At 53.4% G+C, this 27,538-nt stretch overlaps 2 protein-coding genes and 1 pseudogene across 10 annotated transcripts in view; 1 reads left to right on the top strand and 2 right to left on the bottom strand.

Moving 5' to 3' along the window:
• The first annotated feature begins 1,892 nt into the window (after positions 1–1,892).
• DYNC2I2 (dynein 2 intermediate chain 2) lies at positions 1,893–26,380 on the top strand. Its single transcript, XM_054501108.2, is given in 10 exon segments — positions 1,893–1,961; positions 1,964–2,101; positions 19,065–19,313; positions 23,016–23,125; positions 23,606–23,763; positions 24,298–24,407; positions 24,795–24,962; positions 25,117–25,349; positions 25,655–25,812; positions 26,055–26,380. Coding segments are annotated over 10 exon segments (1,617 nt in total). The 5' UTR covers positions 1,893–1,907; the 3' UTR covers positions 26,294–26,380.
• Positions 7,884–9,040, bottom strand: LOC129044416 (vesicle transport through interaction with t-SNAREs homolog 1B-like; annotated as a pseudogene).
• Positions 26,371–27,538, bottom strand: part of SPTAN1 (spectrin alpha, non-erythrocytic 1) — an 81,164-nt gene continuing 79,996 nt past the window's right edge. For all 9 annotated transcript variants that reach the window (XM_054501098.2, XM_054501096.2, XM_063650372.1 and 6 more), the window contains 3 exons: positions 27,320–27,466; positions 27,087–27,234; positions 26,371–26,825 (listed from right to left, as the gene is read on the bottom strand). In XM_054501098.2, the coding sequence (XP_054357073.1) occupies positions 26,700–26,825; positions 27,087–27,234; positions 27,320–27,466 (421 nt within the window). In that variant the 3' untranslated portion in view covers positions 26,371–26,699. The remainder of the gene's footprint in view (positions 26,826–27,086; positions 27,235–27,319; positions 27,467–27,538) is intronic.

Genomic DNA, 27,538 nt, shown 5'->3' with positions numbered 1-27,538 from the left:
ATAAAAAAATTGGCCAGGCATGGTGGCGGTTGCCTGTAATCCCAGCTACTCGAGAGGCTGAGGCAGAAGAATCACTTGAGCCTGGGAGGTGGAGGTTGTAGTGAGCCAAGATAGTGCCACTGCACGCCAGCCTGGATGACAAAGCGAGACTCTGTCTCAAAGAAAACAAACAGGCTGGGCGCAGTGGCCCGTGCCTGTAATCCCAGCACTTTGGCAGGCTGAGGCGGGCAGATCATTTGAGGTCAGGAGTTCCAGACCAGCTTGGCCAACATGGTGAAACCCTTCTCTACTAAAAACACAAAAATTAGGCCAGTGTGGTGGCATGTGCCTGTAATCCCAGCTACTTGGGAGGCTGAGGCATGAGAATCGCTTGAACTGGGGAGGCGGAGGTTGCTGTGAGCTGAGATCACGCCACTGCAGTTCACCTTGGGCGACAGAGTGAGACTCTGTCTAAAAAAAAAAAAGTAGCATCTATCCTTCCAGATCATTTTTTAGAATTTTTTTAATTTTATTATTTCGTTGTTATTATTATTATTATTTTGAGACAGGGTCTCACTCTCTTGTCCAGGCTGAGGCACAGCGTGATTCAATCAGGGCTCTCTGCAGCCTCAACTTCCCTGACTCCAGGGATCCTCTCACCTTGGCCTCCCAAGCAACTGGGACTACAGGTGTGTGCCACCATGCCTGGCTAATTTAAAAATTTTTTTTTGTAGAGAGGGAGTCTTGCTGTGTTGCCCACGCAGGTCTCAAACTCCTGGGCTCCAGTGATCCTCTTGCCTTGGCCTTCCAAAGTGCTGGCCATCTCGTCTGGCCTATTATTTTTTTAGAGATACGGTCTTGCTCTATCACTCAGGCTGTAGTGTAGTGGTGTAATCATAGCTCACTGCATCCTCAAACTACTGGACTCAAGGGATCCTTACACTCAGCCTGCCGAGTAGGTGGGACTACAGGCACGTGCCACCATGCCCAGCTAAGTTTTAAAACATTTTTTTGTAGAGACGGGGCTCTCACTATGTTGCTCAGGCTGGTTTCGAACTCCTGGCTTCAAGCGATCCTCCTGCCTTGGCCTCTCAAAGTACCGGGATTACAGGTGTGAGCCACCGCACCCGGCCTATTTGTTTATTCTTTATTTTTATTTTTTTAGTCCTCAGGTCAGAATCTCCAGTGTTTTTTAATTGCGGTGGGGCGCACGGAATGGCAGAACAACATAATACAGTATAAAAAGCAGTTCTTTCCTCAGGGTGAGAACTTAATAAGAAAGAGACGTTCTGGGCTCTTTGCCTGACACACAGTAGGCACATTATTTGGTTATTTGCTTTTAATTTCGATTTAATAAGCATGTTTCTGTAGAAGACCTCATTTGGGCCTCCCAGCTTTTTAACCACATTAGGATCTCCGTAGGAATATTTTTCATCATCATTCTATTGAGACAGAGACTGAGGATTAAAGGGAGATCACTTGGCTTCGAGGTGACAGCCTGTTCGAGTGGCTCGGTTCTCGGATCTGCTGGAAGCAACAGCTGCTCAGCCAGATCTGCGCCCCCAGGCCCAGACCTCGCGGGCCGGCCACGGCCGCAGGCTGCCGCCCTCTCTTCCCTTCTGCGCTTGGCTGCTCAGCGCCATCTTTGAACCTGGCACCAATGCCTCACTTCCGCAGGTTCCTCGCCCAGGAGTAGCGAGCCTACCCCGAGCGTGCTTTTTCTGGGGACAGGGTATGCAAAACCGGTCATGCTTCTCTCTCTGGCCGAGAAGAATCATTACTTTTCTTTCTTTCAGGCCTTGCAGGAGGCGCTGCGACCAATTCAAACATGGCGCCGCCAGCCTCACGTTCCCCGTTTTCCGCTCATGGCGGCGTAGGGGCGGAGGTCGCGCCTGAGTGCGTCCGCACGAGAGGGCGGAACCATCTCCATGGCAACCCGCGCGCAGCCCGGGCCACTCGAGCCGGCGGGAAGCGCGGGTGTTGCGGTGTTGCGGTGCTGGCGACAGGCGGGGTTGCGAGCGGCCCGGGGCCGGGGCGGCCAGGGCCGCTGCAGGACGAGACCCTGGGTGTGGCGTCCGTGCCCTCGCAGTGGAGGGCCGTCCAGGGCATCCGCGGGGAGACGGTGAGGGTGCGGGCCCCGCGCGGAGCGACGCGGGTGGGAAGGCGCGGGCGCAGCGCGGCCGCCGGGCGGGTTCGGGCGTCCCACCGTTTGCCTTTACAGTTTATTCCACAGAAACTGACCCAGAGGATACTTTCGGCCCATTTTTTAACAACAAAAAGTGGAAAAACAAAACACCTCCAAGGATCCCACGTTTTGAAGGATTTTGTGTGAACTGCAGTTTTTAAGCATTTCAAACTAACAACTTTTTTTGGTTTTGTTTCGTTTTTGAGACAGGGTCTCGCTCTGTCGCCCAGGCTGGAGTGCAGTGGTGCGATCTCGGTTCACTGCAGCCTCAGTCCCCGGTGCTGAGCGATCCTCCCACCTGCGCATCCAGAGTATCTGGGACCTCAGGCGCGCTTCACCACGCTGTTTATTTATTATCTTGTAGAGATGGGGTCTCCATGTGTTGCCCTGGCTGGTCTCCAATTCCTGGGCTTAAGCTGTCCTCCTTCCTCGGCCTCCCAAAGTGCTGGAGTTACAGGCGTGAGCCAACGCGTTCAGACCTTTTTTTTTTTTTTTTTTTTGAGACAGTCTCGCTCTGTCGCTCAGGCTGGAGTGCAGTGGCGCAAACTCGGCTCACTGCAAACTCCGCCTCCCGGGTTCACGCCATTCTCCTACCCCAGCCTCCTGAGTAGCTGGGACTACAGGCGGCTGCCACCACGCCTGGCTAATTTTTTTGTATTTTTTAGTAGAGACGGGGTTTCACCGTGTTAACTAGAATGGTTTCCATCTCCTGACCTCGTGATCCGCCCGCCTCGGCCTTCCGAAGTGCTGGGATTACAGGCATGAACCACTGCGCCCGGCCTTCTTTTTTTTCTTTTTTTTGAGACAGTCTCACTCTGTCGCCCAGGCTGGAGTGCAATGGCGCGATCTCTGCTCACTGCAAGCTCCGCCTCCCGGGTTTATGCCATTCTCCTGCCTCAGCCTCCCTAGTAGCTGGGACTACAGGCGCCCGCCACCACGCCCAGCTAATTTTCTGTATTTTTTTTTTTTTTTAGTAGAGACGGGGTTTCACCGTGTTAGCCGGGATGGTCTCGATCTCCTGACATTGTGATCCACCCGCCTCGGCCTCCCAAAGTGCTGGGATTACAGGTGTGAGCCACTGCGCTGGCCCAGGCTAACTTTTAAATGACCAAACTGCATCGTAAATTCTAGATAAGCCAGTTTTCCAGGTGTTTAATCAAACGCGCACGAAAGGAGGTGCTCTGATGAGATGAGGGGCGGGGCTGCTGCGTGCTCAAGGCCTCTCCCAAGGAGTCTGTGCGGACTTTGAGCTTGAGCACCTGCTGTGTGCCAGGAGCTGTTCAAGGGTTGGGGACTCAGAAAAGAAGACAGACATCTCTCCCTCCTCTAGCTTACATGGGGCAGTGGCAAGGGCTGTAACATTAACAGTATATTTAATAAGTAAATTATGCAGTGTGTTAGAAGGTGAATAGTGCCGTGGACAAAAGAAAAAGCTGAGAGATTGGAAGGACTGGGTTGGGGATTGAGAGGGTGGTTTGCCGGGTGGGCTGCAGTGAGAGGGTGACATTTTAGCAAAGATTTGGAGGAGTGAGCATGGGCTAAGTGGATACCTGGGGTAGAGTCATCTAAGGAGATAAAAAGTCAAGTGCAAAGTAGGGTGCCCTGGCATTGTGCCTGTATTCCCAGCTACTTGAGCAGCTGAGGCGGGAGGATCCCTTGAGCCCAGGAGTTGGAGGCTGCAGTGAGCTATGATTGCACCACTGTGTTCCAGCTTGGGTAACAGAGTGAGACCCTGACTCTTGAGGGGAAAAAAAAAGGTCAGTGCAAAGGCCCTAGGGCAAATCTGTCTGTCTGAGGAGGCAGGTGGGGCTGGAGAGGAGTGTAGGGTTGGGAAGAGTGGTCCCAGGTGAGGTCAGAGAGGGTAAGGAAAGGAAAGGCAGGTCAGGTGTGGGCTGTCAGAGTATTGTAAGGACTTACGTTTTTCCTCTGAAAATGAGCAGCATTGGTTGCTGCACATGTCCCAGAAGAGAATACTGAGGCTTAGTTTGCTGCACGAACCTGCAGAGCCCAGATCCTCCCCAAGGCCAGTGAGGTTTCCATGAAGTCTTACTCTTGAGGACAGATTTCTTACCTCAGGCCTAGAATTCTACACAGCTGAAGCCAGGATGTGATCTGGCTTGCACGCACTTCCCACTTTGCTGTGCTGTATGGGAACGGTTCTCAGGGAAAGCCAGGGCACTAGGTGGTTTAGTTAACTGTCCATCCTTATCACAGGTCAATTGATGATTCAGATGCACTGGCTTTTAAGCAATACTCAAAATAGCTCTTGCTGAACATTTTGTTTTTGTTTTTTGGTTTTTTTTTTGAGATGGAGTCTCGCTTTGCCACCCAGGCTGGAGTGCAGTGGCGCAATCTCGGCTCACTGCAGGCTCTGCCTACTGGGTTCACGCCATTCTCCTGCCTCAGCCTCCCCAGTAGCTGGGACTGCAGGCGCCCGCCACCACGCCTGGTCAATTTTTTGTATTTTTAGTAGAGACGGGGTTTCACTGTGTTGGCCAGGATGGTCTCCATCTCCTGACCTCGTGATCCGCCCGTCACGGCCTCTGAAAGTGCTGGGATTACAGGTGTGAGCCACCACGCCCGGCCTTGCTGAACATTTTTAGAAGACTCTAGGTTGGGGCTAGGTGTGGTTGTTCACACCTATAATCCCAGCACTTTGGGAGGCTGAGACTGGTGGGTCACCTGAGGTCAGGAGTTCCAGACCAGCCTGGCCAATATGGTGAAACCCCATCTCTACTAAAAATACCAAAAATTAGTTGGGTGTGGTGGTGCATGCCTGTAATCCCAGCTACTCTGGAGGCTGAGGTGGGAGAACCGCTTGAACCTGGGAGGCGAAGTTGCAGTGAGCCGGGATTGTGCTACTGCACTCCAGCCTGGGTGACAATGAGACTCTGTATATAAAAAATAGTAATAAAAATAAAAAAGTAGCCTCTAGGTTAGGAATCATTGATTCAGTTTAATACTTTTTTTTTTTCTAATACAGAGAATGAGATTGAGTCTGGCTAATTTTCTTGTTGATAGCTTTAACCTGTAGAATCCCAAGAAAATGATTCTAATACTTGGGTGCGAAGGCTTTCATCTGTGAGGATGGTTCACTGGAAACACAGCCAGCTCTCTTACCTAAGGAGATTCTTTAATGTTGTAAGAATGTTTCAAGGGTCAGAAGAAGGTGGTAAGTTACTTCTTTCATCCCTTCCCTTTCTTTTGTCCCCTTCCCACTCTTCCCTCGCTCCCTTCCTTCCTTCTTTCCACAGGGTCTTGCTCTGTCTCCTGGTAGGAGTGCAGTAGTGCCATCTTGGCTCACTGCAACCTCCAACTTCCAGGCTCAAGCCGTCCTCTTGCCTCAGCCTTCTGTGTAGCAGGGATTACAGACACATACCACTGTGCCCAGCTGATTTTTAAATTTTTGTGTGTGTGTGTGTGAGATGGAGCCTGTTGCCAGGCTGGAGTGCAGTGGTGCCATCTCAGCTCACTGCAGCCTCCGCCTCCTGGGTTCAAGTGATTCTCCTGCTTCAGCCTCCTGAGTAGCTGGGACTACAGGTACGCCCCACCACGCCCAGCTAATTTTTATATATATATTTTTTGAGATGGAGTCTTGCTCTGTTGCCCAGACTGGAGTGCAGTGGCGTGATCTCGGCTCCCCACAACCTCCGTCGCCCGGGTTCAAGTGATTCTTTTGCCTCAGCCTCCTGAGTAGCTGGGACTACAGGCACGTGCCACCATACGCGGCTAATTTTTGTATTTTTAGTAGAGACAGAGTTTCACTATGTTGGCCAGGTGGGTCTTGAACTCCTGACCTTGTGATCCACTTGCCTCGGCCTCCCAAAGTACTGGGATTACAGGCGTGGGCCACCATGCCTGGCCTGACAAAGCTGTCTAATTTTATTTTATTTTTATTTATTTATTATAGTGGCACGCTCTCGGCTCACTGCAAGCTCCGCCTCCCGGGTTCACACCATTCTCCTGCCTCAGCCTCTTGAGTAGCTGGGACTACAGGTGCCCACCACCACGGCTAATTTTTTGTATTTTTAGTAGAGATGGGGTTTCACCGTGTTGGCCAGGATGGTCTCGATCTCGTGACCTTGTGATCCGCCTGCCTTGGCCTCCCAAATTGCTGAGATTACAGGCGTGAGCCACCGCGCCTGGCCTGGCCTTTTTTTTTTTTGGAGAGTCTTGCTCTGTGGCCTAGGCTAGAGTGCAATGGCGTGATCTCAGCTCACTGCAACTTCCGCCTCCCGGCTTCAAGCGATTCTCCTGTCTCAGCCTCCTGAGTAGCTGGGACTATAGGTGCATGCCAGCACGCCTGGCTAATTTTTTTTTTTTTTTTTTTTTTTTAGTAGAGGTGGGGTTTCTCTGTGTTAGCCAGGATAGTGTTTATCTCCTGACCTCGTGATCCACCTGCCTCGGCCACCCAAAGTGCTGGGATTACAGGTGTGAGCCACCGTGTCCGACCCAGTTTTTTTTATTTTTAGTAGTGACGGGGTTTCACCATATTGCCAGGTTGGTTTTGAACTCCCGACCTTTCACCATGTTGGTCAGGCTGGTCTCAAACTCCTGGCCTCAAGTCATCTGCCTGCCTCGGCCTCCCAAGGTATAGATATTACAAGCCTGAGCCACCTCACCTGGGCTACTCTTGGTACTTTCTTTTTTGTGTGTGAGACGGAGTCTCGCTCTGTTGCCCAGGCTGAAGTGCAGTGGTGCGATCTCAGCTCACTGCAACCTCCGCCTCCTGGTTTCAAGTGATCCTCCTGCCTCAGCTTCCTGAGTAGCTGGGATTATAGGTGCACGCCACCACATTGGGCTGATTTTTGTGTTTTTAGTAGAGACAGGGTTTCACCATGTTGGCCAGGCTGGTCTTGAACTCCTGACCTTAGGTGATCCACCCGCCTCGGCCTCCCAAACTGCTTGGGGATTACAGGTGTGAGCCACTGTGCCTGGCACTCTTGGTACTTTCTTTTATTTTTGAGACGGAGTTTCACTTTTGTTGCCCAAGCTGGAGTGCAATGGCATGATCTCGGCTCACTGCAATCTCCGCCTCCTGGGTTGAAGTGATTCTCCTGCCTCAGCTCCTGAGTAGCTGGAATTACAGGCATGTGCCACCATGCCTGGCTAATTTAGTATTTTTAGTAGTGAGGGAGTTTCTCCATGTTGGTTAGGCTGGTTTTGAACTCCCGACCTCAGGTGATCCACTTGCCTGGGCCTCCCAAAGTGCTGGGATTACAGGCGTGAGCCACTGCGCCCGGCCTCGTTTTTTTTTTTTTTTATTGAGACGGAATTTCGTTCTTGTTGCCCAGGCTAGAGTGCAATGGCACAATCTCGGGTCACTGTAACCTCCACCTCCCGGGTTCAAGCGATTTTCCTCCGTCAGCCTCCCGAGTACCTGGGAGTACAGGTGTGCACCACAGCACCTGGCCAACTCTTGGTACTTTCTTTTTTTTTTTTTTTTGAGATGAAGTTTCGCTCTTGTCCCCCAGGCTGGAGTGCAATGGCATGATCTCAGCTCAGTGCAACCTCTGCCTCCTGGGTTCAAGCGATTCTCCTGCCTCGGCCTTCTGAGTAGCTGGGATTACAAGTGCCTGCCACCATGCCCAGCTAATTTTTGTATTTTTAGTAGAGACGAAGTTTCACCATGTTGGCCAGGCTGGTCTCAAACTCCTGACCTCAGGTGATCTGCCCACCTTGGCCTCCCAAAGTGCTGCGATTACAGGCGTGAGCCACCTCACCCGGCCCGACTCCTGGTACTTTCTAATTGGTCTTGTTCCTCTGGTTCTTCTGTGATTTCTGAGCCAATCTGGTCAGTTTCTGTGCCAGTCTGATGAGAATGTTCAGTACTTTGGGTCAGCTGGATCAGGCTTCCAGTGCCTTGTAGAAGCATTGCCCTTTGAGATTGCAGCAAGTCCATGTGCTCATTCTCTGCAGCACATGTGCTATATTTCTTTCTTTTTTTCTTTTTTTTTCTGAGATGAAGTTTTACTCAGTCACCCAGGCTGGAGTGCAGTGGTGCTATCTCAGCTCACTGCAACCTCTGCCTCCTGGGTTCAAGCAATTCTCCTGCCTCAGCCTCCTGAGTAGCTGGGATTACAGGCGCCTGCCACCATATTCAGCTAATTTTTTGTATTTTTAGTAGAGATGGGGTTTCACTGTGTTGGCCAGGCTGGTCTCAAAACTCCTGACCTTGGGTGATCTGCCCACCTCGGCCTCCCAAAGTTCTGGGATTACAGGTGTGAGCCACCGTGCCTGGCTGTGTGCCATATTTCATGTCTCCTCGGCCTCCAGGTGTGGCTCTCCAAGGTGTGCTTCTCACCTCCTGATAGTTTGGCAAGGTCCTTCCAGTAGTGTTTTTTGAGACAGTCTCGATCTGTCACTCAGGCTTGAGTGCAGTGGTACGATCTTGGCTCACTGTGACCTCTGCCTCCCGTGTTTAAGCGATTCTCCTGCTTCAGCCTCCCGAGAAGCTGGGATTACAGCTGTGCGCCACCACGGCCGGTTAATGTTTGTATTATTAGTAGAGATGGGGTTTCACCATGTTGGTCAGGCTGGTCTTGAACTCCTGACCTCAAGTGATCTGCCCACCTCGACCTCCTAAAGTGCTAGTATTACAGGTGTGAGCTACTACCCCCAGCCCTTCTGGTAGTTTTGAAGCTTAGACATCATGGGGTTACAGAAAGATAGAGGTGCATAATGTAGTTCCTCCTCCAACTCTGCCAGCTTTTTGTTTCTTTCCTGTTGCTTTTCATCAAAATCTCTGATCAACTTCTCTTTGGTCTCCACTGCACCCAGCAGCTGCTTGGGCACTCCTTGTAGGCCTTCATGGAGATAGTGAAAGATCTCATGCCGCTTCCCGACATGCTCCTAGGAGGGGGCAGAGGTGGCCATGGCACAGGCTGTGCTCAAGCAGCGGCCACAGATTCTGGGTGCTGGGTGTGCTCCTAGCCTGGCAGAACTGCACCCAGCCCCTTAGCTGTCATGGTGACCACTGCGCCACTGCTGCCTGGTGCTTTTTGAGTTAACTTTTTGTTCTTTATACAAGTAATCTATGGGCCGGCGTGGTGGCTCACACCTGTAATCCCAGCACTTTGGGAGGCTGAGGCTGGTGGATCACCTGAGGTCAGGAGTTCAAGACCAGCCTGGCCAACATGATGAAACCCCATCTCTACTAAAAATACAAAAATGGGGCTGGGCATGGTGGCTCATGCCTGTAATCCCAGCACTTTGGGAGGCTGAGCCGGGCAGATCACCTGAGGTCGACCGGGAGTTGAAGACCAGCCTGACCGACATGGAGAAACCCTGTCTCTACTAAAAATACAAAATTAGCCGGGTGTGGTGGCGCATATATATGGTCTTTGGCCTGACTTGACTTTTCTTGCCACATCCCTATCTGTTTAGAGGGACAGTGTCCTGGACCTTAATTTTCGATCTGAGTTTAAGGGTGCAGATCCTTTTTATCAGTGGCTTGGCCCTGGACTAGTAACGCAGTCTGTCTTCTGTGAAGTGCGATTGTTAGGACACTTCTTATGGGGGTTGAATGGGACTGTTGACCAGAAAGCCAAGTGAAAGCCAGTGCTGTTCACGTGGAGTTTCTGAGTGTCAGTGACCGGCCGGCCCTGTTGTCTCAGCTGAGGGGGGCCTCCTCATTCCTCTTCTCAAAGGTAGTCAACACTGGAATGCCCTGGAAAGTGTTGAAAAATGTGGACTCCTGGGTTCTACTTGCAGTTACTGTGGCTTACTTTGGATGTGGTATGACCTGGGGATCTGGTTTCATAATATCTCCCTAAATGATTCTAATGCTTAGCAAAGTTTGAGAACCACTAGTTTAGTCCAGCTACTTTCCAGTAGTTTTTTTAAAAAAATTTTCATTTATTTATTTATATTTTAGAGTCTCACTCGGTCACCCAGGCTGGAGTGCAATGGCGCGATCTCACCTCACTGTAACCTCTGCCTCCCGGGTTCAAGCGATTCTCCTACCTCAGCCTCCTTAGTAGCTGAGACTACAGGCACGTACCACCATGCCCAGCTAATTTTTGTATTTTTAGTAGAGATGGGGTTTCACCATGTTGTTCAGGCTGGTCTTGAACTCCTGACCTCGTGATCTGCCTGCCTCACCTCCCAAAGTGCTGGGATTACAGGTGTGAGCCAGCGCACCTGGCCCAGATTTTTTTTTTTTTTTTGAGATGGAGTCTCACTGTCTTGCCCAGGCAGTCTTGGCTCACTGCAATCTCTGCCCCCTGAGTTCTAGCAGTTCTCCCACCTTAGCCTCCCCAGTAGCTGGAATTACAGGAACGTCCCACTAGGCCTGGCTCTTTTCTGTATTTTTAGTAGAGACGGGGTTTTACCATGTTGGCCAGGCTGGTCTCGAACTCCTGACCTCAAATGATCCTCCCACCTTGGCCTCCCAAAGTGCTGGTGGTCTGGTTCTGTCTCCCAGCCTGGAATGCAGTGATGTGATCGTAGCTCACTGCAGCCTCAAACTCTTGAGCTTAAGCGATCCTCCCACTTCAGTCTCCCGAGTCGATAGAACTACAGGTGCACACCATTACGCCTGGCTAATTTGGAAAATTTCTGTAGAGTCAGAGGTCTTGCTTTGTTGCCTAGCTGGTATTGAACTCCTGGCCTCACATGAGCCTTCCACTCAGCCTCCCAAAGTGCTGAAATTAAAGTTGTGAACCACCATGTCTGGCCCGTTTTAACCATTTTAAAAAGTGTGCAATTAAGAGGCATCAAGTGTAATTCCAGTGCCCAGTCATCACCGTGATCTATTGAACTTTTTCCCAGTGGGGTGCATTTTTGACATTCAGGTCTGTCTCCCATGATTTAGCTCCTTGAGGGCAGGGGTGAGTCTCCTGTAGTTTTCTGTGTCCCAGAGGTGCCTAGGAAATGCTGAATTGAACGGTTTCTTGTGTGCTTTCACTCCCTGGCAGGCCTCTGCTGCATCCCTCCTCTGAATTGACCTAGCTGCCTAGCTCTGGGTCTCTAAGTGAGTGCCTCTTCTGCACTGGCTGTAGCTTCTGGCCCAGCAGATTCTCTCTCTCTCTCTCTCTTTTTTTTTTTGAAATGGAGTCTCCCTCTGTCGCCCAGCCTGTAGTGCGGTGGCACGATCTTGGCTTACTGCAACCTATACCTCCCAGGTTCAAGCAGTCCTCCCACCTCAGCCTCCCTAGTAGCAGTGATTACAGTTCCCCGCCAACACGCTTGGCTGTTTTTTTTTTTTTTTTTTGTATTTTTAGTAGAGATAGGGCTTCACCATGTTGGCCAGGCTGGTCTTGAACTCCTGACCTCAAGTGATCTGCCTGCCTCGGCCTCCCAAAGGGCTAGGATTACAGGCCTGAGCCACCATGCCTGGCCCTGCCCGCTTGGCTTGGCTTGGCTGGGCCTGGCTTGGCCGGGCCCGGCCCAGGAGATTCTCTAGCATGTGGCATCCCCTGCTGGAGTGGGCTTGTTTGAGACGGAGTCTGGCTCTGTTGCCCAGGCTGGAGTGCAATGGCGGGATCTCAGCTCACTGCAACCTCCACCTTACTGGTTCAAGTGATTCTCCTGTCTCAGCCTCCCGAATAGCTGGAGTTACAGGCGTGTGCCACCACACCTGACTAATTTTTGTATTTTTAGTAGAGATGGGATTTTGCCATGTTGGCCAGGGTGGTCTCGAACTCCTGGCCTCAAGTGATCCTCCTGCCTCGACCTCCCAAAGTGCTAGGATTACAGGTGCGAGCCACTGTGCCCGGCCAGTGTTCAGTTTTCATTCAGTCAGAGAAGTCGGGCTTGGGGCCTAGCTTGTGGCTTGGGTAGGAGGTTTTCCAAGAAAGGGGTCCTGTGGGGCAGGTGGACTTTCCAGGAGGCATCTCCTCATCTTTCTGGGCCTCAGTTTCTTTCCTCTGAGAGGCAGGAGTGCTGATGTTGTGGGTTTCTCCATGGCTGCAGGCTGTCTTGGGGCAGGAGAATTGGGCTTCAAGCTGCAGAGGGTCCCTGGGGCCTCAGACTCTCAAGAGGGTGGACCCTGCTGGTCTTGCTTTGGTAATTACTGTTCTCTGATTCCCTCCAAGGATGTCCTGGTGTGATTACATAAAGTCTGGCCCAGCCCTTTGTATTCCCCTGAATGCACTTTTTTTTTTTTTTTTTTTTTTTTTTTTGAGATAGAGTCTTGCTCTGTTGCCCAGGCTGCAGTGCAGTGGTGTGATCTCGGCTCACTGCAACCTCTGCTTTCCGGGTTCAAGCAATTCTGTCTCAGCCTCCCGAGTAGCTGGGATTACAGGTGCATGCCACCATGCCTGGCTAATTTTTTGTATTTTTAGTAGAGGCGGGGTTCCACCATGTTGGCCAGGATGGTCTCGATCTCCTGAGCTCGTGATCCACCTGCCTTGGCCTCCCAAAGTGCTGGGATTGCAGGCGTGAGCCATAGCACCTGGCCCCTGAATACACTTTCTAGGTGTGGGAGGCTGGCTCTGGGCCTAGCGTCCTTGACACTCCCCTCTGAGAGTGGCCTAGGAAGTAAGGATCCTGACTCCCATGCCCCATTTCTTTCTCTGACTTCCCCGGGGGCGGCTTATCGGAGCCTTACCCTCTTGCCAGTCACACACTGCCTGGCATGGTGGCAGGTTATGGACTTGGGCCTCATCCCCAAAGGGATCTCAAACCATGGGAAGCTGACTTAGGTATCCCAGAGCACAAAGAGTAATGGTGGCTTCTTACCAATTCACAGGAAATTTGCAGGTGCCATATTATTGTTTTTTGTTTGTGTGTTTGTTTTTTGAGACAGAATTTCGCCCTTGTTGCCCAGGCTGGAGTGTGATGGCGCAGTCTCAGCTCACCACAACCTCCGCCTCCTGGGTTCAAGTGATTCTTCTGCCTCTGCCTCCCAAGTAGCTGGGATTACAGGCACGCTCCACCACACCTGGCTGATTTTTGTATTTTTAGTAGAGACGGGGTTTCACCATGTTGGTCAGGTTGGTCTCGAACTCCTGTCCTCGTGATCCACCCGCCTTGGCCTCCCAAATTGCTGGGATTACAGGCGTGAGCCACTGTGCCCAGCCAACCTGGCTAATTTTTAAATCTTTTTGTAGAGACTGGGTTTCCCCATGTTGCCTAGGCTGGTCACAAACTCTTGGACTCAAATGATCCACCTTCATTGGCCTCCCAAAGTGCTGGGATTACTGGCATGAGCCACTGTGCCTGGCTTAGCATAATTTGTAAGGGCCCTAGAATTACCTGGATATAAATGAGCTTTGGCTTTTACTTGAAGTCATCAGCTGCATTAGCCCCTAACAAGAGAGTCAGCCTGTCTCTTGAAGCTTTGAAGCCAGGCATTGACTTCTTCCTAGTTCAAATTCCTAGATGGCATGTCCTTCCAATGTTTCATCTACTTTGAAAATCTGGGCCAGGTGGCTCATGCCTGTAATCCCAGCACTTTGGGAGGCCCAGGCAGGCTGATCACCTGAGTTCAGGAGTTTGAGACCAGCCTGGCTGACATGGTGAATCCCTGTCTCTATTAAAAATACAAACATTAGCCAGGCCTGGTGGCGGGCACCTGTACTCCCAGCTACTTGGGAGGCTGAGGCGGGAGAATCCCTAGAACCCAGGAGGCAAATGTCGAGATCACACCACTGCCCTCCAGCCTGGGTGACAGAGTGAGACTCTGTCTCAAAAAACAAAAAGAAAAACAAAAAAACGACAACACAAAAGAAAATCTATTGTTTAGTGCGGCCACCTTCATCAATAATCTGAGCTAGATCTTCTGGAGAACTTGCTCCGGCTTCTCCAGCAGCACTTGCTGCTTCACCTTGTATTTGTACATTATGGAGATGGCTTCTTCCCTTAAACGTCATGAGCTTCACACTTTTCTTCTGCAGCTTCCTCACCTCTCTCAGCCTTCATGGAGTTGAAGAGAGTTAGGGCCTTGCTCTGGGTTGTGGTGTGTCTTAAGGAAATGTGGCTGGATTGATTTTCTATCCAGGCCACTAAACTTTATCCCTATCAGCAATAAGCTGTTTCACTTATAATTTGTGTGCTCCCTGGAGTAGCACTTTTAATTTCCTTCAAGAACTTGTCCTTTGCATTCACAACTTGGCTGTTTGTTGCAAGAGGCCTGGCTTCAGCCTGTCTCAGCTTTCAACATGCCCTCCTCACTAAGCTTAATCATGTCTAGCTTTTGAATTAAGAGACCTGCAACTCTTCTTTCCCTTGAACATTTAGAGCCCCTGTAGGGATATTAATTGGCTTACCTTTTTTTTTTTGAGATGGAGTCTCACTTTGTTGCCCAGGCCAGAGTGCAGTGGCACGATCTCGGCTCATTGCAGTCTCTGCTTCTTGGGTTCAAGTGATTCTCCTGCCTCAGCCTCCCAAGTAGTTGGGACTACAGGCGCCCGCCACCATGCCTGGGTAATTTTTTTTTTTTTTTGAGACAGAGTTTCACTCTTGTTGCCCAGGCTTGGTTCAAGTGATTCTCCTGCCTCAGCCTCCTGAGTAGCTGGGGTTACAGGTGCACGCCACCATGCCCAGCTAATTTATGTATTTTTAGTAGAGACGGGGTTTTTCTGTGTTGGCCAGGCTGGTCTCGAACTCCTGACCTCAGGTGATCCGCCCGCTTTGGCCTCCCGAAGTGCTGGGATTACTGGCATGAGCCACTATGCCCGGCCAATTTTTGTTTTTTTTGTTTTTTTTTTTTTTTAGTAGAGATGGGGTTTCACCACATTGGGCAGGCTGGTCTTGAACTCCTGACCTCAGGTGATCTGCCCGCCTTGGCCTCCCAAAGTGCTGGGATTACAGGCATGAGCCACTGCGCCTGGCCTAATTGGCTTACTTTCAATATTGTTTTGTCTAGGAATAGGGAGGCCCAAGGAGAGAGAGACAGGGAACAGCTGGTCAGTGGAGCAGTCAAATCACACGCAACATTTATCGATGAAGTTCACCGTCTCACGTAGGCACAATTTGTGGTGCTGCAAAACAATTACTGTAGTAACATAAAAGATCACTGATCACAAATCAGTATAACAGATAGAATGAATAAATTTGAAATATTGTGAGAATTGCCAAAATGTGGCAGAAGCATGAACTAAGCGCATGCTGTAGGGAAAATGGCCCGATAGGCTTGCGCAGCGCAGGGGTGCTGTGATCCTTCAGTTTGTGAAAAGTGCTGTATCTGCAAAGCATATGAAGCAGAGCGCAGTGACATGTGGTGCGGCCCAGCTTCGCACGTGTTCGGGAGAGCACCGTGGCTGAGATGCAGGTTACTGTCGTGAGGTCAGACAATCTAGTGGCAAGTCAGGTTGGACAGGCGCGGTGGCTCACGCCTGTAATCCCAGGACTTTGGGAGGCCGAGGAGGGATGATCACTTGAGCCCAGGAGTTGGAGATAAGCCTAGGTAATATAGTGAGACCCTGTCTCTATAAAAAAATTCTTTTAAAAAATCAGCCAGGTGTGGTTGTGTACTTGTAGTCCCAGCTACTTAGAAGGCTGAGGTGGGAGGATTGCCTGAGCCCAAGAGGCAGAGGTAGATTGCAATGAGCTATGACCACTCCATTGTACTCCAGCCTGGGCAACAGAGTGGGACCCTGTCTCAAAAAAAAAAAGGCCGCCTGGGTTCAAGTCGATCACCTTTTGCTGTGTGACCTTGGGTGAGTTACTCAGTTTCTCTGTGCCTCAGTGCCAACATTAATATGAAGATAGGATTTACTTCATAGGGTGGTTGTGAGGAAGAAAGGTGATGTGGGTGAAGTTTTTGGCACAGTGCCTGGAAGTGAGCTCTTACTAACTGGCACTGTCATCAGAATTGTGGCTTCCATGGAGTTTGAGATTCTGCCTTAGTCCCCTTGCATCTTGGCTCGGCACATGCACTTTCTGATCCCCTGGCCCATTCATTCATTCCTTGGTGTGTGTAGTCCCTCAGCAGCCTCCTCCAGCTCTGTGGCTTCAAGTCACATGTCTGGTCAGAAACTCTCCAGAGCTTCGTGACCTCCCCCGGGAATACTTGGTGCCTCCCTGTGGGTGGCTGAGGCATCTGAGTCCAAAGCAGGCCCCACAGAACTGCCCTGTGTTCTCTGCCTGGGTGTGACCTCACATCTGGGGACGCCCCGTCCACGGATTCTCAGTGCAGATACCAGGGTCACCCTGGATTCCCTTCTTTCCATGATTTCCAGAGTCCAACACATCCTCTTGGGCTTTACTTGCTCTCTTGCCCAGGCTGGAGTGCAGTGGCACACTCAATGGCTCACTGTAGCCTCCACTTCCTGGGCTCAAGCAATCTTCCCACTTTAGCCTTCTGAGTAGCTGGGGACTACAGGATGCGCCGTCATGCCTGGCAAGTTTGTTTTTTTTTTTTTTTTTTTTTGAGATGGAGTCTCACTCTGTCACCCAGGCTGGAGTACAGTGGCACGATCTCAGCTCACTGCAACCTCCGCCTCCCAAGTTCAAGCGATTCTCCTGCCTCAGCCTCCTGAGTAATTGGGATTACAGGTGCCTGCCACTGCGCCTGGCTAATTTTTTTGTATTTTTAGTAGAGACGGGGTTTCACCATCTTGGCCAGGCTGGTCTTGAACTCCTGACCTCGTGATCCACCCGCCTCGGTCTCCCAAAGTGCTGGGATTACAGGCATGAGCCACTGCACCTGGCTTCTGGCAAATTTTTAATTGTTTTGTAGGTACAGAGTTTCTCTCTGTTGCCTAGGCTGGTCTCAAACTCCTAGACTCAAGTGATCCTCTTGCCTCAGCCTCCCAAAGTGCTGGAATTACAGGCGTGAGCCACTGTGCTCAGGGGATTTTCCTCCACAACATTTTATTCTGGCCCACGACACTCCTTCCTGAAGCTTTCCACTTGGCCGGCTCCTTCATGTCCTTCACATCTCAGCTCAAATGCCACCTCCCTAAGAGGCCACCCTCGCCGTCCCATCCAGACAGCCTCCCTGGCTGTTTCCTTCCATTCTCGTGCCTCTGCATGTGCTCAGTGCTGTGTGGATTTGGTGTTTTTTTCTTGTTTATTCATCTCTCCCCACCCCTGTGTAAGCGCCTGGGGCACAAGAATCTTGCACATTTTCTTTTCTGCTGTGTCCTCATTACCCAGACAATGCCTGGCAAGTAGATGCTCAGTAAGTAATTTTTTTTTTGAAATGGAGTCTCGCTCTGTCACCCAGGCTGGAGTGCAGTGGCGCGATCTCGGCTCACTGTAAGCTCTGCCTCCCAGGTTCACGCCATTATCCTGCCTCAGCCTTCCCGAGTAGCTGGGACTACAGGCACCCACGACCATGCCCGGCTAATTTTTTTGTATTTTTAGTAGAGATGGGGTTTCACCGTATTAGCCAGGATGGTCTCAATCTCCTGACCTTGTGATCCACCCGCCTCGGCCTCCCAAAGTGCTGGGATTACAGGCGTGAGCCACTGCGCCTGGCCTCAATAAGTAATTTTTTTTTTTTTTTTTTTTTTTTTTTGGAGACAGTCTCCCTCCATAGGCCAGGCTGGAGTGCAGTGGCATGATCTCGGCTCAGTGCAACCTCCACCTCCCAGGTTCAAGCAGTTCTTCTGCCTCAGCCTCCTGAGTAGCTAGGATTACAGGCATGCGCCACCACACCCGGCTAATTTTTTTTTTTTTGAGACAGAGTCTCGCCCTGTCGCCCAGACTGGAGTGTAGTGGCGCGATCTAGGCTCACTGCAAGCTCCACCTCCTGGGTTCATGCCATTCTCCTGCCTCAGCCTCCCGAGTAGCTGGGACTACAGGTGCTCGCCACTATGCCCAGCTGATTTTTTGTATTTTTAGTACAGATCGGGTTTCACCGTGTTAGCCAGGATGGTCTTGATCTCCTGATCTTGTGATCCGCCTGCCTCGGACTCCCAAAATGCTAGGATTACAGGCGTGAGCCACTGTGCCCGGCGTATGTGTGTGTGTATGTGTATAAATGAACATCTGCTTTGTACCAATTACCATGCAAAGTGCTGGGGATACAAAGATCAGACAGAGTCTTATGCTGGGGGGCTTGCGGTTCAGTAGGACACAGACAAGCAGAGAGAACTGAGTGGCCTGTGGAGGTGAGGGTGGGTACCAGTGCTGAGGCCTGTGTGTTCAGAAGAGAACTGTCCTGGTGAGTCCGGCCCCCTTCCTTCCTCCGGGCTTACCTCCTGGCCCAGCTCGAATCCTGCATGAGATGGGAAGGAGGGAGTGTGGCAGTCCAGGGCCTTGTCATTGTCCCTTGAGCAGCCACCCGAGGAGAGCCCCTCACAGATAGCAGCAATCACCATGATTGCTTCCGCCCAGAGAGCCTTCGTTTGGTGAAGATTGGGCATGTCTGTAAGAAAGGGAGGCTGGCCTCTCCTTCCCTGTTCTGATGTTTGTACCTGTGCCAGGTACAGCTAAGCAGGGGACCAGGAATAGTAGGCGTGGTGGCAGGGTGGAGAGCAAGGCCTCTGGGGGCGGTGCTCTGCCTCCCACCTAGCAGCTCATAGTGGATGCTGAAGCTGCTGTTGCTCACCCGGGTGCTGGGAGGGCTGCCCGCTGAGGGAGGGCCTGGTGGTGTGAAGCTGGGGTGTTCGTGGGCATCAGACCATGTGTCTGCCAGGGTGCTGCTGTGAGCCGATGTGGTTCTGCCTGCCCTCTGTGTCTTCAGAAATGGAGCCCTCTGACTCCTCCGAATTGTACCAAAAGTCTTGGGGCAGGGTCTCACTGGCCTGTGTGGGTCACTTGGCCAGCTCTGAATTGGTCACTGTGGCTGAGGTAGGGACACAGTGCTCCGATTGGCTGGCACTCATTGATTGTGGGACATAGGAGAATCAAGGGGCCATCTCCAACCAAGACGTCACTGAGAGAGGCCCCTAGCCTGAGACCCACAGCAGCAAGGAGGGGGTCAAGCAGGAGGGGCAGGCAGGGGGCTGGGCGGGGGCTATGCGGGACAGCTGGGTGGTGACACTCATTTTCACCCTCCCCCCAGAAAAGTTGCCAGACGGCCAGCATTGCCACTGCCAACGCATCCGCCCAGGCCAGGAATCATGTGGATGCCCAGGTGCAGACGGAGGCCCCCGTGCCTGTCAGCGTGCAGCCCCCGTCCTGGTACGACATACCCCGGCTCGCAGCCTTTCTTCGGAGAGTGGAGGCCATGGTCATCCGAGAGCTGAACAAGAACTGGCAGAGCCACGCGTTTGATGGCTTCGAGGTGAACTGGACCGAGCAGCAGCAGATGGTAGGGGATGGGCTGGTGCAGCCTCGGGTCGAGCCCCTGCCCCACTTCTGTCTCCCCTTGTTTTCCTTCCCACAAATAACAGCCGTGCCAGTCGTCATCACAGCCGGCAATCACCAGGCTCTAATGTCCTGACTGGTATTGCGCTAGGTTCCCTAAGAATAAGTCAGTGAGCCTTCACTGCTGACCTTGAGGTCAGTATTGTTCTGTCCACTTTACAGTTAGGGAGATGGACACCCTATGTGGAAGTAACGTCCAGAGTGAAACTGAGCGGGTGAGCAGTGGAGGCAGGCGAGAGCCTGGGCAGCCCGGCTGCCCTGCCTCCCCATGTACGGTGCAGTGAGGGCCTTCTTTGGGCCAGGCACGGTTTAAGAATGCCTTCTTGGCCAGGTGCCGTGCCTCACGCCTGTAATCCCAGCACTTTGGGAGGCTGAGGTGGGCAGATCATGAGGTCAGGAGATCAAGACCATCCTGGCTAACACGGTGAAACCCCGTCTCTACTAAAAATACAAAAAAAAATTATCTGGGCGTAGTGGCAGGTGCCTATAGTCCCAGCTACTCGGGAGGCTGAGGCAGGAGAATGGTGTGAGCCCGGGAGGCGAAGCTTGCAGTGAGCCGAGGTCGCGCCACTGCACTCCAGCCTGGGCGACAGAGCGAGACTCCATCTCAAAAAAAAAAAAAAAAGAATGAAAGAGTGTCTCCTGTGGTATCTTCTTCACTCCTCAAAACAACTGTACGAGGCCGGGCGCGGTGGCTCACGCCTGTAATCCCAGCACTTTGGGAGGCCAAGGTGGGCAGATCACCTGAGGTCAGGAGTTCGAGACCAGCCTGGCCAACATAGTGAAACCCCCTCTCTACTAAAAATACAAAAATTAGCCAGGTGTGGTGGCACACACCTGTAGTTCCAGCTACTCGGGAGGCTGAGGCAGGAGAAATCGCTTTAACCTGGGAGATGGAGGTTGCAGTGAGCTGAGACTGCGCCACTGCACTCCTGCCTGGGCGACAGAGCAAGACTCCATCTCAAAAAAAAGACAAAAAAAAAAAAACTAACTCTATGAGGTAGTGCTATTATAATCTTCAGTTTATAGATGAGGCTGAGAGAGGCTAAGTGACTTGTCCAGGTCCACACAGCTATACCCTGGCTGAGCCAGAACTTGAACCCCAGTTTCTCTGGTTTCACTACCATGCTCTGGGTCATCTGCCTTCCAGGTACAGTCCAGAGTCATGACCCTGTAAATGCTGATGGCCAGTTGGGCAGACAGCATTGGGTTTGAGATGAGGGAGCTTTTGTCTTTTTCTTTTTTTTTTTTTTAATTTTTTTGAGATGGAGTCTCGCTCTGTCACCCAGCCTGGAGTGCAGTGGCACGATCTTGGCTCACTGCAACCTCTGCCTCCTGGGTCCAAGCGATTCTCCTGTCTCAGCCTCCTGAGCAGCTGGGATTACAGGCACCCACCACCACGCCCGGCTAATTTTGTGTTTTTGGTAGAGACAGATTTCACCATGTTGGTCAGGCTGGTCTCGAATTCCTGACCTCGGGTGATCCGCCTGCCTCGGCCTCCCAAAGTGCTGTGATTACAGGCGTGAGCCACTGCGCCTGGCCAAAAAAATTTTTTTAGAGTTAGGGTCTTCCTATGTTGCCCAGGCTGTAGTTCAAGTGGGCTCAAGAGATGCTCCTGCCTCAGCCTCCTGAGATGATTTTTTACAAAGTACAAACATTTCTTGAACCAAAACCCAGATCAAGAAAGTGAACATTACAAGGCCTGTAAGAGCTTCCTTCCACCTCCTAGCCCACTGTATAGCTTTGTTTGAAAATAATAGTTCATGCGTGTTGCGGCTTGGATTGGTGCTGCGTTCCTTTTTACAGCTGCATAGTATTGCATCGACAGACCACGTTCATTTACCCACTCATCAGCTGATGGGCATTTGGGCTGTTCCCCTTTTTGGCTAGAGTGGGTCATGCTCCTGTGGACATTGGTGTACAGGTGTCCATGTGGACATGAGGTTTCATTTCTCTTGGGTCTAAACCTAGGAGTGGAGTTGCTGGTTCTGATCTGCTGCCAGCTTGTTCTCCACAGCAGAGGCACCTCTTGCACATGCTGCAGCAGTGCACGGGGTGTGGCTGTGGAGCTCTTTGTGGAGTGTGGAGTCTTTCCAGTGAATAGTTTCTTTTTTATTTTTTCACAAAATGAATTTTTTTTTTTTGAGATGGAGTGTCACTCTGTCGCCAGGCTGGAGTGCAATGGCGCGATCTGGGCTCACAGCAACCTCTGCCTCCCGGGTTCAAGCTATTCTGCTGCCTCAGTCTCCCGAGTAGCGGGGACCACAGGCACGTGCCACCACACCCAGCTCATTTTTTGTATTTTTAGTAGAGACGGGGTTTCACCATGTTGGCGAGGATGGTCTTGAACTCCAGACCTTGTGATCCACCCCCCTCTGCCTCCCAAAGTGCTGGGATTACAGGCGTGAGCCACCAGGCCTGGCCTCTTTTTTTTTTTTTTTTTTTTTTGAGATGGTCTTGCTCTGTTGCTTAGGCTGGAGAGCAGCAGTGCAACCTCTGTCTCCTGGGTTCAAGTGATCCTCCCACCTCAACTTCCTGAGTAGCTGGGATTACAGGCTCTGTCTGACCCCCATGCCCAGCTAATTTTTGTATTTTTGGTAGAGACGGGGTTTCACCGTCTTGCCTACACTGGTCTTGAACTCCTGAGCTCAAGCTATCCTCCTGCCTCAGCCTCCCAAAGTGCTGAGATTACAGGCGTGAGCCATCGTGCCCAGCCCTCAGTCGATAGTTTCTTTATGTAGAATCATGAGGTCAACAGATCTGAAACGTCAGAGGATCTGAGAGGCTGTTTGGATTCCTGGCACACACCACTTCCTGGGCAGCTGGTGCCTACCCCTGGCTAGGCTGGTCGTCAGCCTCCTCACACGTGGCTGTGGCCGGCTGTGGGGCTGAAAGCAAGATGCCAGAGCTTGACAAAAAATTGTGTGCAGCCAGGCACAGCGGCTCATGCCTGTCATCTCAGCACTTTGGGAGACCGAGGCGGGTGGATCACCTGAGGTCAGGAGTTTGAGACTAGCCTGGGCAACATGGTGAAACCCCATCTCTGATAAAAATACAAAAATTAGCCAGATGTGGTGGCGCGCGCCTGTAATCCCAGCTATTTGGGAGGCTGAGGCATGAGGATCACTTGAACCCAGGAGGTGGCATTTGCAGTGAGTGGAGATTGTACCATTGCACTCCAGCCTGGGCCACAGCGTGAGGCTCTGTCTCAAAAAAGAAAACCAACCAACTCACCACCACCACCAACAAAAAATCATGTGCATGTAGCACCACGTGATGTCGGGTGGTTTGCTTGACGCCTTGTACTTGGCTGCGTTGGGCACTTTTATGCTGCTGGGCAACCATCCCCACCTTCCTGCTGCAGCCCCTGAGGCTTGGAAACTGTGGAGTGTGCCTGTGAGGGCAGCCACCACTCTGGGCGGGAGCCTGGTCGGCCTTGCTTCTCAGGCCATGCCTTCTGGGCTTCTGGAAGCATCCTGCTGGGGCAGATGTGGGGATGAACGCGCCACATTTTCCTCTAGGCCTGGCTGATGGACTTGAGGGTCTCTAGGGCCAAGGGTGGCCTGGCCTAGGTGGGGTTTGGTTAGGCAGTCACGAGGCCCCCTGCTGGTGGCTTTGGGACTCAGGGTTGGGGGTGTCTCTGCAGGTGTCTTGTCTGTATACCCTGGGCTACCCACCAGCCCAAGCGCAGGGTCTGCATGTGACCAGCATCTCCTGGAACTCCACTGGCTCCGTGGTGGCCTGTGCCTATGGCCGGTGAGTGGCAGCGGGGCGGGTGAGGGGCAGCGCACCACCCCAGGACCCTCCTTGGGCCTTGTCTCTGTAGCTGCGCAGGGAAGGGTTGGTTCTAAGAGCTCAGCCATCCTGGGAGTCTCTTCTCAAGGCTTCCTGGGCAGGGTTGACAACAAGTGGCAGAAGAGCAGGCAGTGGGGCTGAGTGCCAGGACCACCCTCCCCCCTGCCTGGCGGCCCTGGGCCTGCCTGCCTCGCCCACTCCACCAGCTGCTTCCCCATCCTGCATGGCATGGAGCGTCCTTGGTGCCTGGGGACCGTTTTCCAGAGAATGCCACACCCTTGGGGTGCTAGAGTGGAGCGTGGGCCCACTTCAATACCCAGAGTAGTGTCTGGTGATGACAAGGACACAGCGAGTGTGTCCGGGGCTAGTAGGGAGAGAGGAGGGGTGGGTGATAGGAGCCCCACCCAGGGGCACAGCCGGCTCAAGCCTGTCCCTGCACAGGCTGGACCATGGGGACTGGAGCACGCTTAAGTCCTTCGTGTGTGCCTGGAACCTGGATCGGCGAGGCCTGCGTCCCCAGCAGCCGTCGGCCGTGGTCGAGGTCCCCAGCGCTGTCCTGTGTCTGGCCTTCCACCCCACGCATCCCTCCCACGTCGCAGGTGAGCTGCCTGCTGCGTCCGCCTCCCCTCCTCTCAGGACTCGGCTTCCCGCCCTGCAGAGGGCACAAGGGAGCTTTCCATGGGCCCTTTGGCCCAGAGACAGGAAGGCGGGCCCTGACCCCCTCAGCCTGCAGCCCAGGTGAAGGTCTGCAGTGAGCCCTGAGGGGTGGAACTCGGGGGAGGAGTCTGGAAGGGGGCCAGGGTCGGGCCAGGGCTGGGGGCTGTGGAGAGGCCAGAAGAGGCAGGTGCCCTTGGGAAGCCGTCAGTGGTAGGGGGCAGGCAACACTGGAGGGAGCTGCCAGGTGCAGGGCAGGGGTGTCTGGCAAAGCTCCCTGGGGTACAGCAGGAGGGCTGGGGGTTAGGACTCTCCCTCTGCGGGGATGACTTCCGGCCAAGGACTCTCCCTCTGCGGGGATGACTTCCGGCCAAGTGGCTCTGCCGCCTGGCCCTGTAGGTGGGCTGGGGTGGGTGTTTGGCCAGGAAGTCAGGCTGGGGGTGGGGCTGAGCCTCTGCCCAGGCCCACTGTCCCTGCAGGAGGGCTGTACAGTGGTGAGGTGCTGGTGTGGGACCTGAGCCGTCTTGAGGACCCGCTGCTGTGGCGCACAGGCCTGACGGATGACACCCACACAGACCCTGTATCCCAGGTCAGGGCAGGGGCTGCCGGGTGGGACGGGCCCTGAGGCAGAGCTGGGGAGAGGGCGCCCACTCTCCTAGGAAGGTCACCCGGGCGTTGGCAGTTGGACAGCTGCCTCCTGCATTCTCGGAGCTCCCACAGCGTGAGTCACCCCCCTCAGGAGCCACTCCCAGGGCCCTGTGGCCATTCCCAGCCTCCTCTGCAGGCAGCGCTGGGATTCTGGGACTGGAGAGGGCCCTGGGAACCCTCCAGGCCTGCCCCCTGGTGGGTGAGCCTGGCTCTGGGGCCTCCCGGAGAATTCTTTTTTTTCCTGGAAGAGAGGGAGGGTGGGGGTGGAGCGTGACACCTGGGCAGGTGTCCCTTGTCTCCATCCTGGCCCTGCATGCTGTCAACTCAGGTGGTGTGGCTGCCCGAGCCTGGGCACAGCCACCGCTTCCAGGTGCTGAGTGTGGCCACCGACGGGAAGGTGCTGCTCTGGCGGGGCATCGGGGCGGGCCAGCTGCAGCTCACAGAGGGCTTTGCCCTGGTCATGCAGCAGCTGCCACGGAGCACCAAGCTCAAGAAGGTACGTGGGCACCTGGAAACTGCCCTGGCCTGCGCCGGTGAGCCTTGGGGACAGGAAGGTGTGGCAGCGGGCCTGACTCGCTGTGACCTCCGTTCCTGTTCTCTGCCTCTGTTGGGACAGTGGCTCTGACCCTGCTGCTGCCATTCCTCCACAGCATCCCCGCGGGGAGACCGAGGTGGGCGCCACAGCAGTGGCCTTCTCCAGCTTTGATCCTAGGCTGTTCATTCTGGGCACAGAAGGCGGCTTCCCGCTCAAGTGTTCCCTGGCAGCTGGAGAGGCAGCCCTCACGCGGATGCCCAGCTCCGTGCCCCTGCGGGCCCCAGCACAGTTTACCTTCTCCCCCCACGGCGGTCCCATCTACTCTGTGAGCTGTTCCCCCTTCCACAGGTAGGTAGGGGAGGCCTGGGGCACAGTGGGGCCAGGGTGTCCCTGCCCTGCGGGTCTCTAGCCTGCCAAGCCTCATGACGAACTGCTTCAAGTGCTTGCCTTCTGCCCACCCTGAGATCCGTGTTCAGGTCTTTGGTGGTTGGCCCAGGCATTGTCCCTTCTCTAATGAGAGGACCAACTCCAGGCTCAGGGACCCAGGAGGCTCTTCATGAGCCTGGCAGCCCAGGAGGGGTCTGGTGTTGGGGGCCAGCACCACCCAGACCCCAGCACCGATTCCCTTGCCTGGCCCCCTGCATCCTGTCTAGGAATCTCTTCCTGAGCGCTGGGACTGACGGGCATGTCCACCTGTACTCCATGCTGCAGGCCCCTCCCTTGACTTCGCTGCAGCTCTCCCTCAAGTATCTGTTTGCCGTGCGCTGGTCCCCAGTGCGGCCCTTGGTTTTTGCAGCTGCCTCTGGGGAAGGTAAGAAGGGGCCGCTAGGCCTGGATCTCTTTAAGGGGTGGGTGGTCTGGGCCCTGCTTGCACCTGGGGTTCTGGGTTGGGGAGAGACCACACATGGGGGTAAGGACGGCTTCCCTCCAGCAACCCAACTCAAAGTGACTGTGGCTGCACACGACAGGATTGAACCCAGGCATTAGCCTCCTCCTGCCATGTGGTTGGTCTCTAGAGTTTCTCTTACTCCACGTATCTGTCTCTCTCTGCAGGTGACGTGCAGCTGTTTGATTTCCAGAAAAGCTCCCAGAAACCCACAGTTTTGATCAAGCAAACCCAGGATGAAAGTCCTGTCTACTGTCTGGAGTTCAACAGCCAGCAGACTCAGCTCTTGGCTGCGGGCGATGCCCAGGGCACAGTGAAGGTGTGGCAACTGAGCACAGAGTTCATGGAACAAGGGCCCCGGGAAGCTGAGCACCTGGACCGCCTGGCAGCGGAGGTGGCGACCTGAGGGGTCCTGGGAGGCGGGTGCAAGCCTTCACTGTGCCGAGCCTTGTGTTTCTGACGCTGAATGAAGAAGAGCAAAGCTTTGGGGGAAGTCATCGTTTATTTGTCTTTTACATGAAAACAGATTTGGGGGAGGGCGGGAGAGAGAGCAAGGGGAGGAGCCAGCTGCTTTGATTTTTCTGAAGTCAGAATGAGGGCAGCTGCTTCAAGACACAGATCTGGGTCCCCACAGTGACGTGGTGATTGTGACTGGACCGGAAGTGGGTTAGTGAAGCACCATTTTCTACTAAGTCTTATTCCAAGCTAAGCAGGCTTAAGGTTACAGTGGAAAGTGAGAGCACACAGAGGAGCGGACATGCAGCAAGGCGACGCGGGGCAAGCAGTGAGGGGTGGGTGACCCAGGGAGTGGCTCAGTTCACAAAAAGCGAGCGGGTGAACTCCACGTAGTCGAACGCAGTGGGGAGCTCGCGGCCCTTGCCGTCCACGTAGGGCTTCATGTGGGAGACGCAGTAGTCGGCTTGTTCCCGGGTCAGGTTCTGTGGGGTAAGAGATGGCACCTGGTGCCTGAGCCAGCTGCACCCACTTCAAACCCGACCTCCCAGGTCTCAGGAAGCTGGGGGCTCGGAGCTGCTTCTACAAGCAGATCCAGGACTTCTGTCCATACTGAGTTTGATTTGTAAATGGGGAGAAAACTCCTATACCCAGCACAGGGCCTGTTGCCCCAGACTCAGCTCTGCCACAAATTTGCCTTCAGTTTTCCAAAGGACACCTCTTCATCCACCTCCTGAGGCCCATACCTGGTAGAGCTCCTCCTTGGTCACGTAAGGCTTTCCCTCTGAGCTGAGGGCCCGGAAGGCGCTCTCAATCTCCTCGCTGGACTTGACGTTCTCAGTTTCGCGGCTGATCATGAAAGCCATGTATTCTTGCAGGGAGACGTGGCCATCTCTAGGAGGGGGAGAAGCAAGAGCCTCAGCAGGGAGGGCAGGTGGGTGCTCAGGGTGGAGGCTCACAGCACTTGGCCTTAATTTACCTGTTCGGATCCACCGTGTCCAGGATTGCCTCGAACTCAGGGTCAGGTTCCCCTTCCTCCACCATGGGCAGGTCATAGCCCAGGGAGCGCAGGCAAGATTTGAACTCCTGATGGTTCAGCCTGCCAGACTTGTCCTTGTCAAAGTGTCTGCAGCACAAAGCCGAGGGCGGCTCAGCACACAGCCCTGCTGCCGAACGCCCCCCACCCAGCCAGGGCGAG

This window comes from Pongo pygmaeus, chromosome 13, assembly GCF_028885625.2.
Source record: "Pongo pygmaeus isolate AG05252 chromosome 13, NHGRI_mPonPyg2-v2.0_pri, whole genome shotgun sequence".
NCBI lineage: Eukaryota > Metazoa > Chordata > Mammalia > Primates > Hominidae > Pongo > Pongo pygmaeus.
Note: the sequence above shows the minus strand (reverse complement) of the source record. Positions and strands in the feature narration are given on the sequence as shown.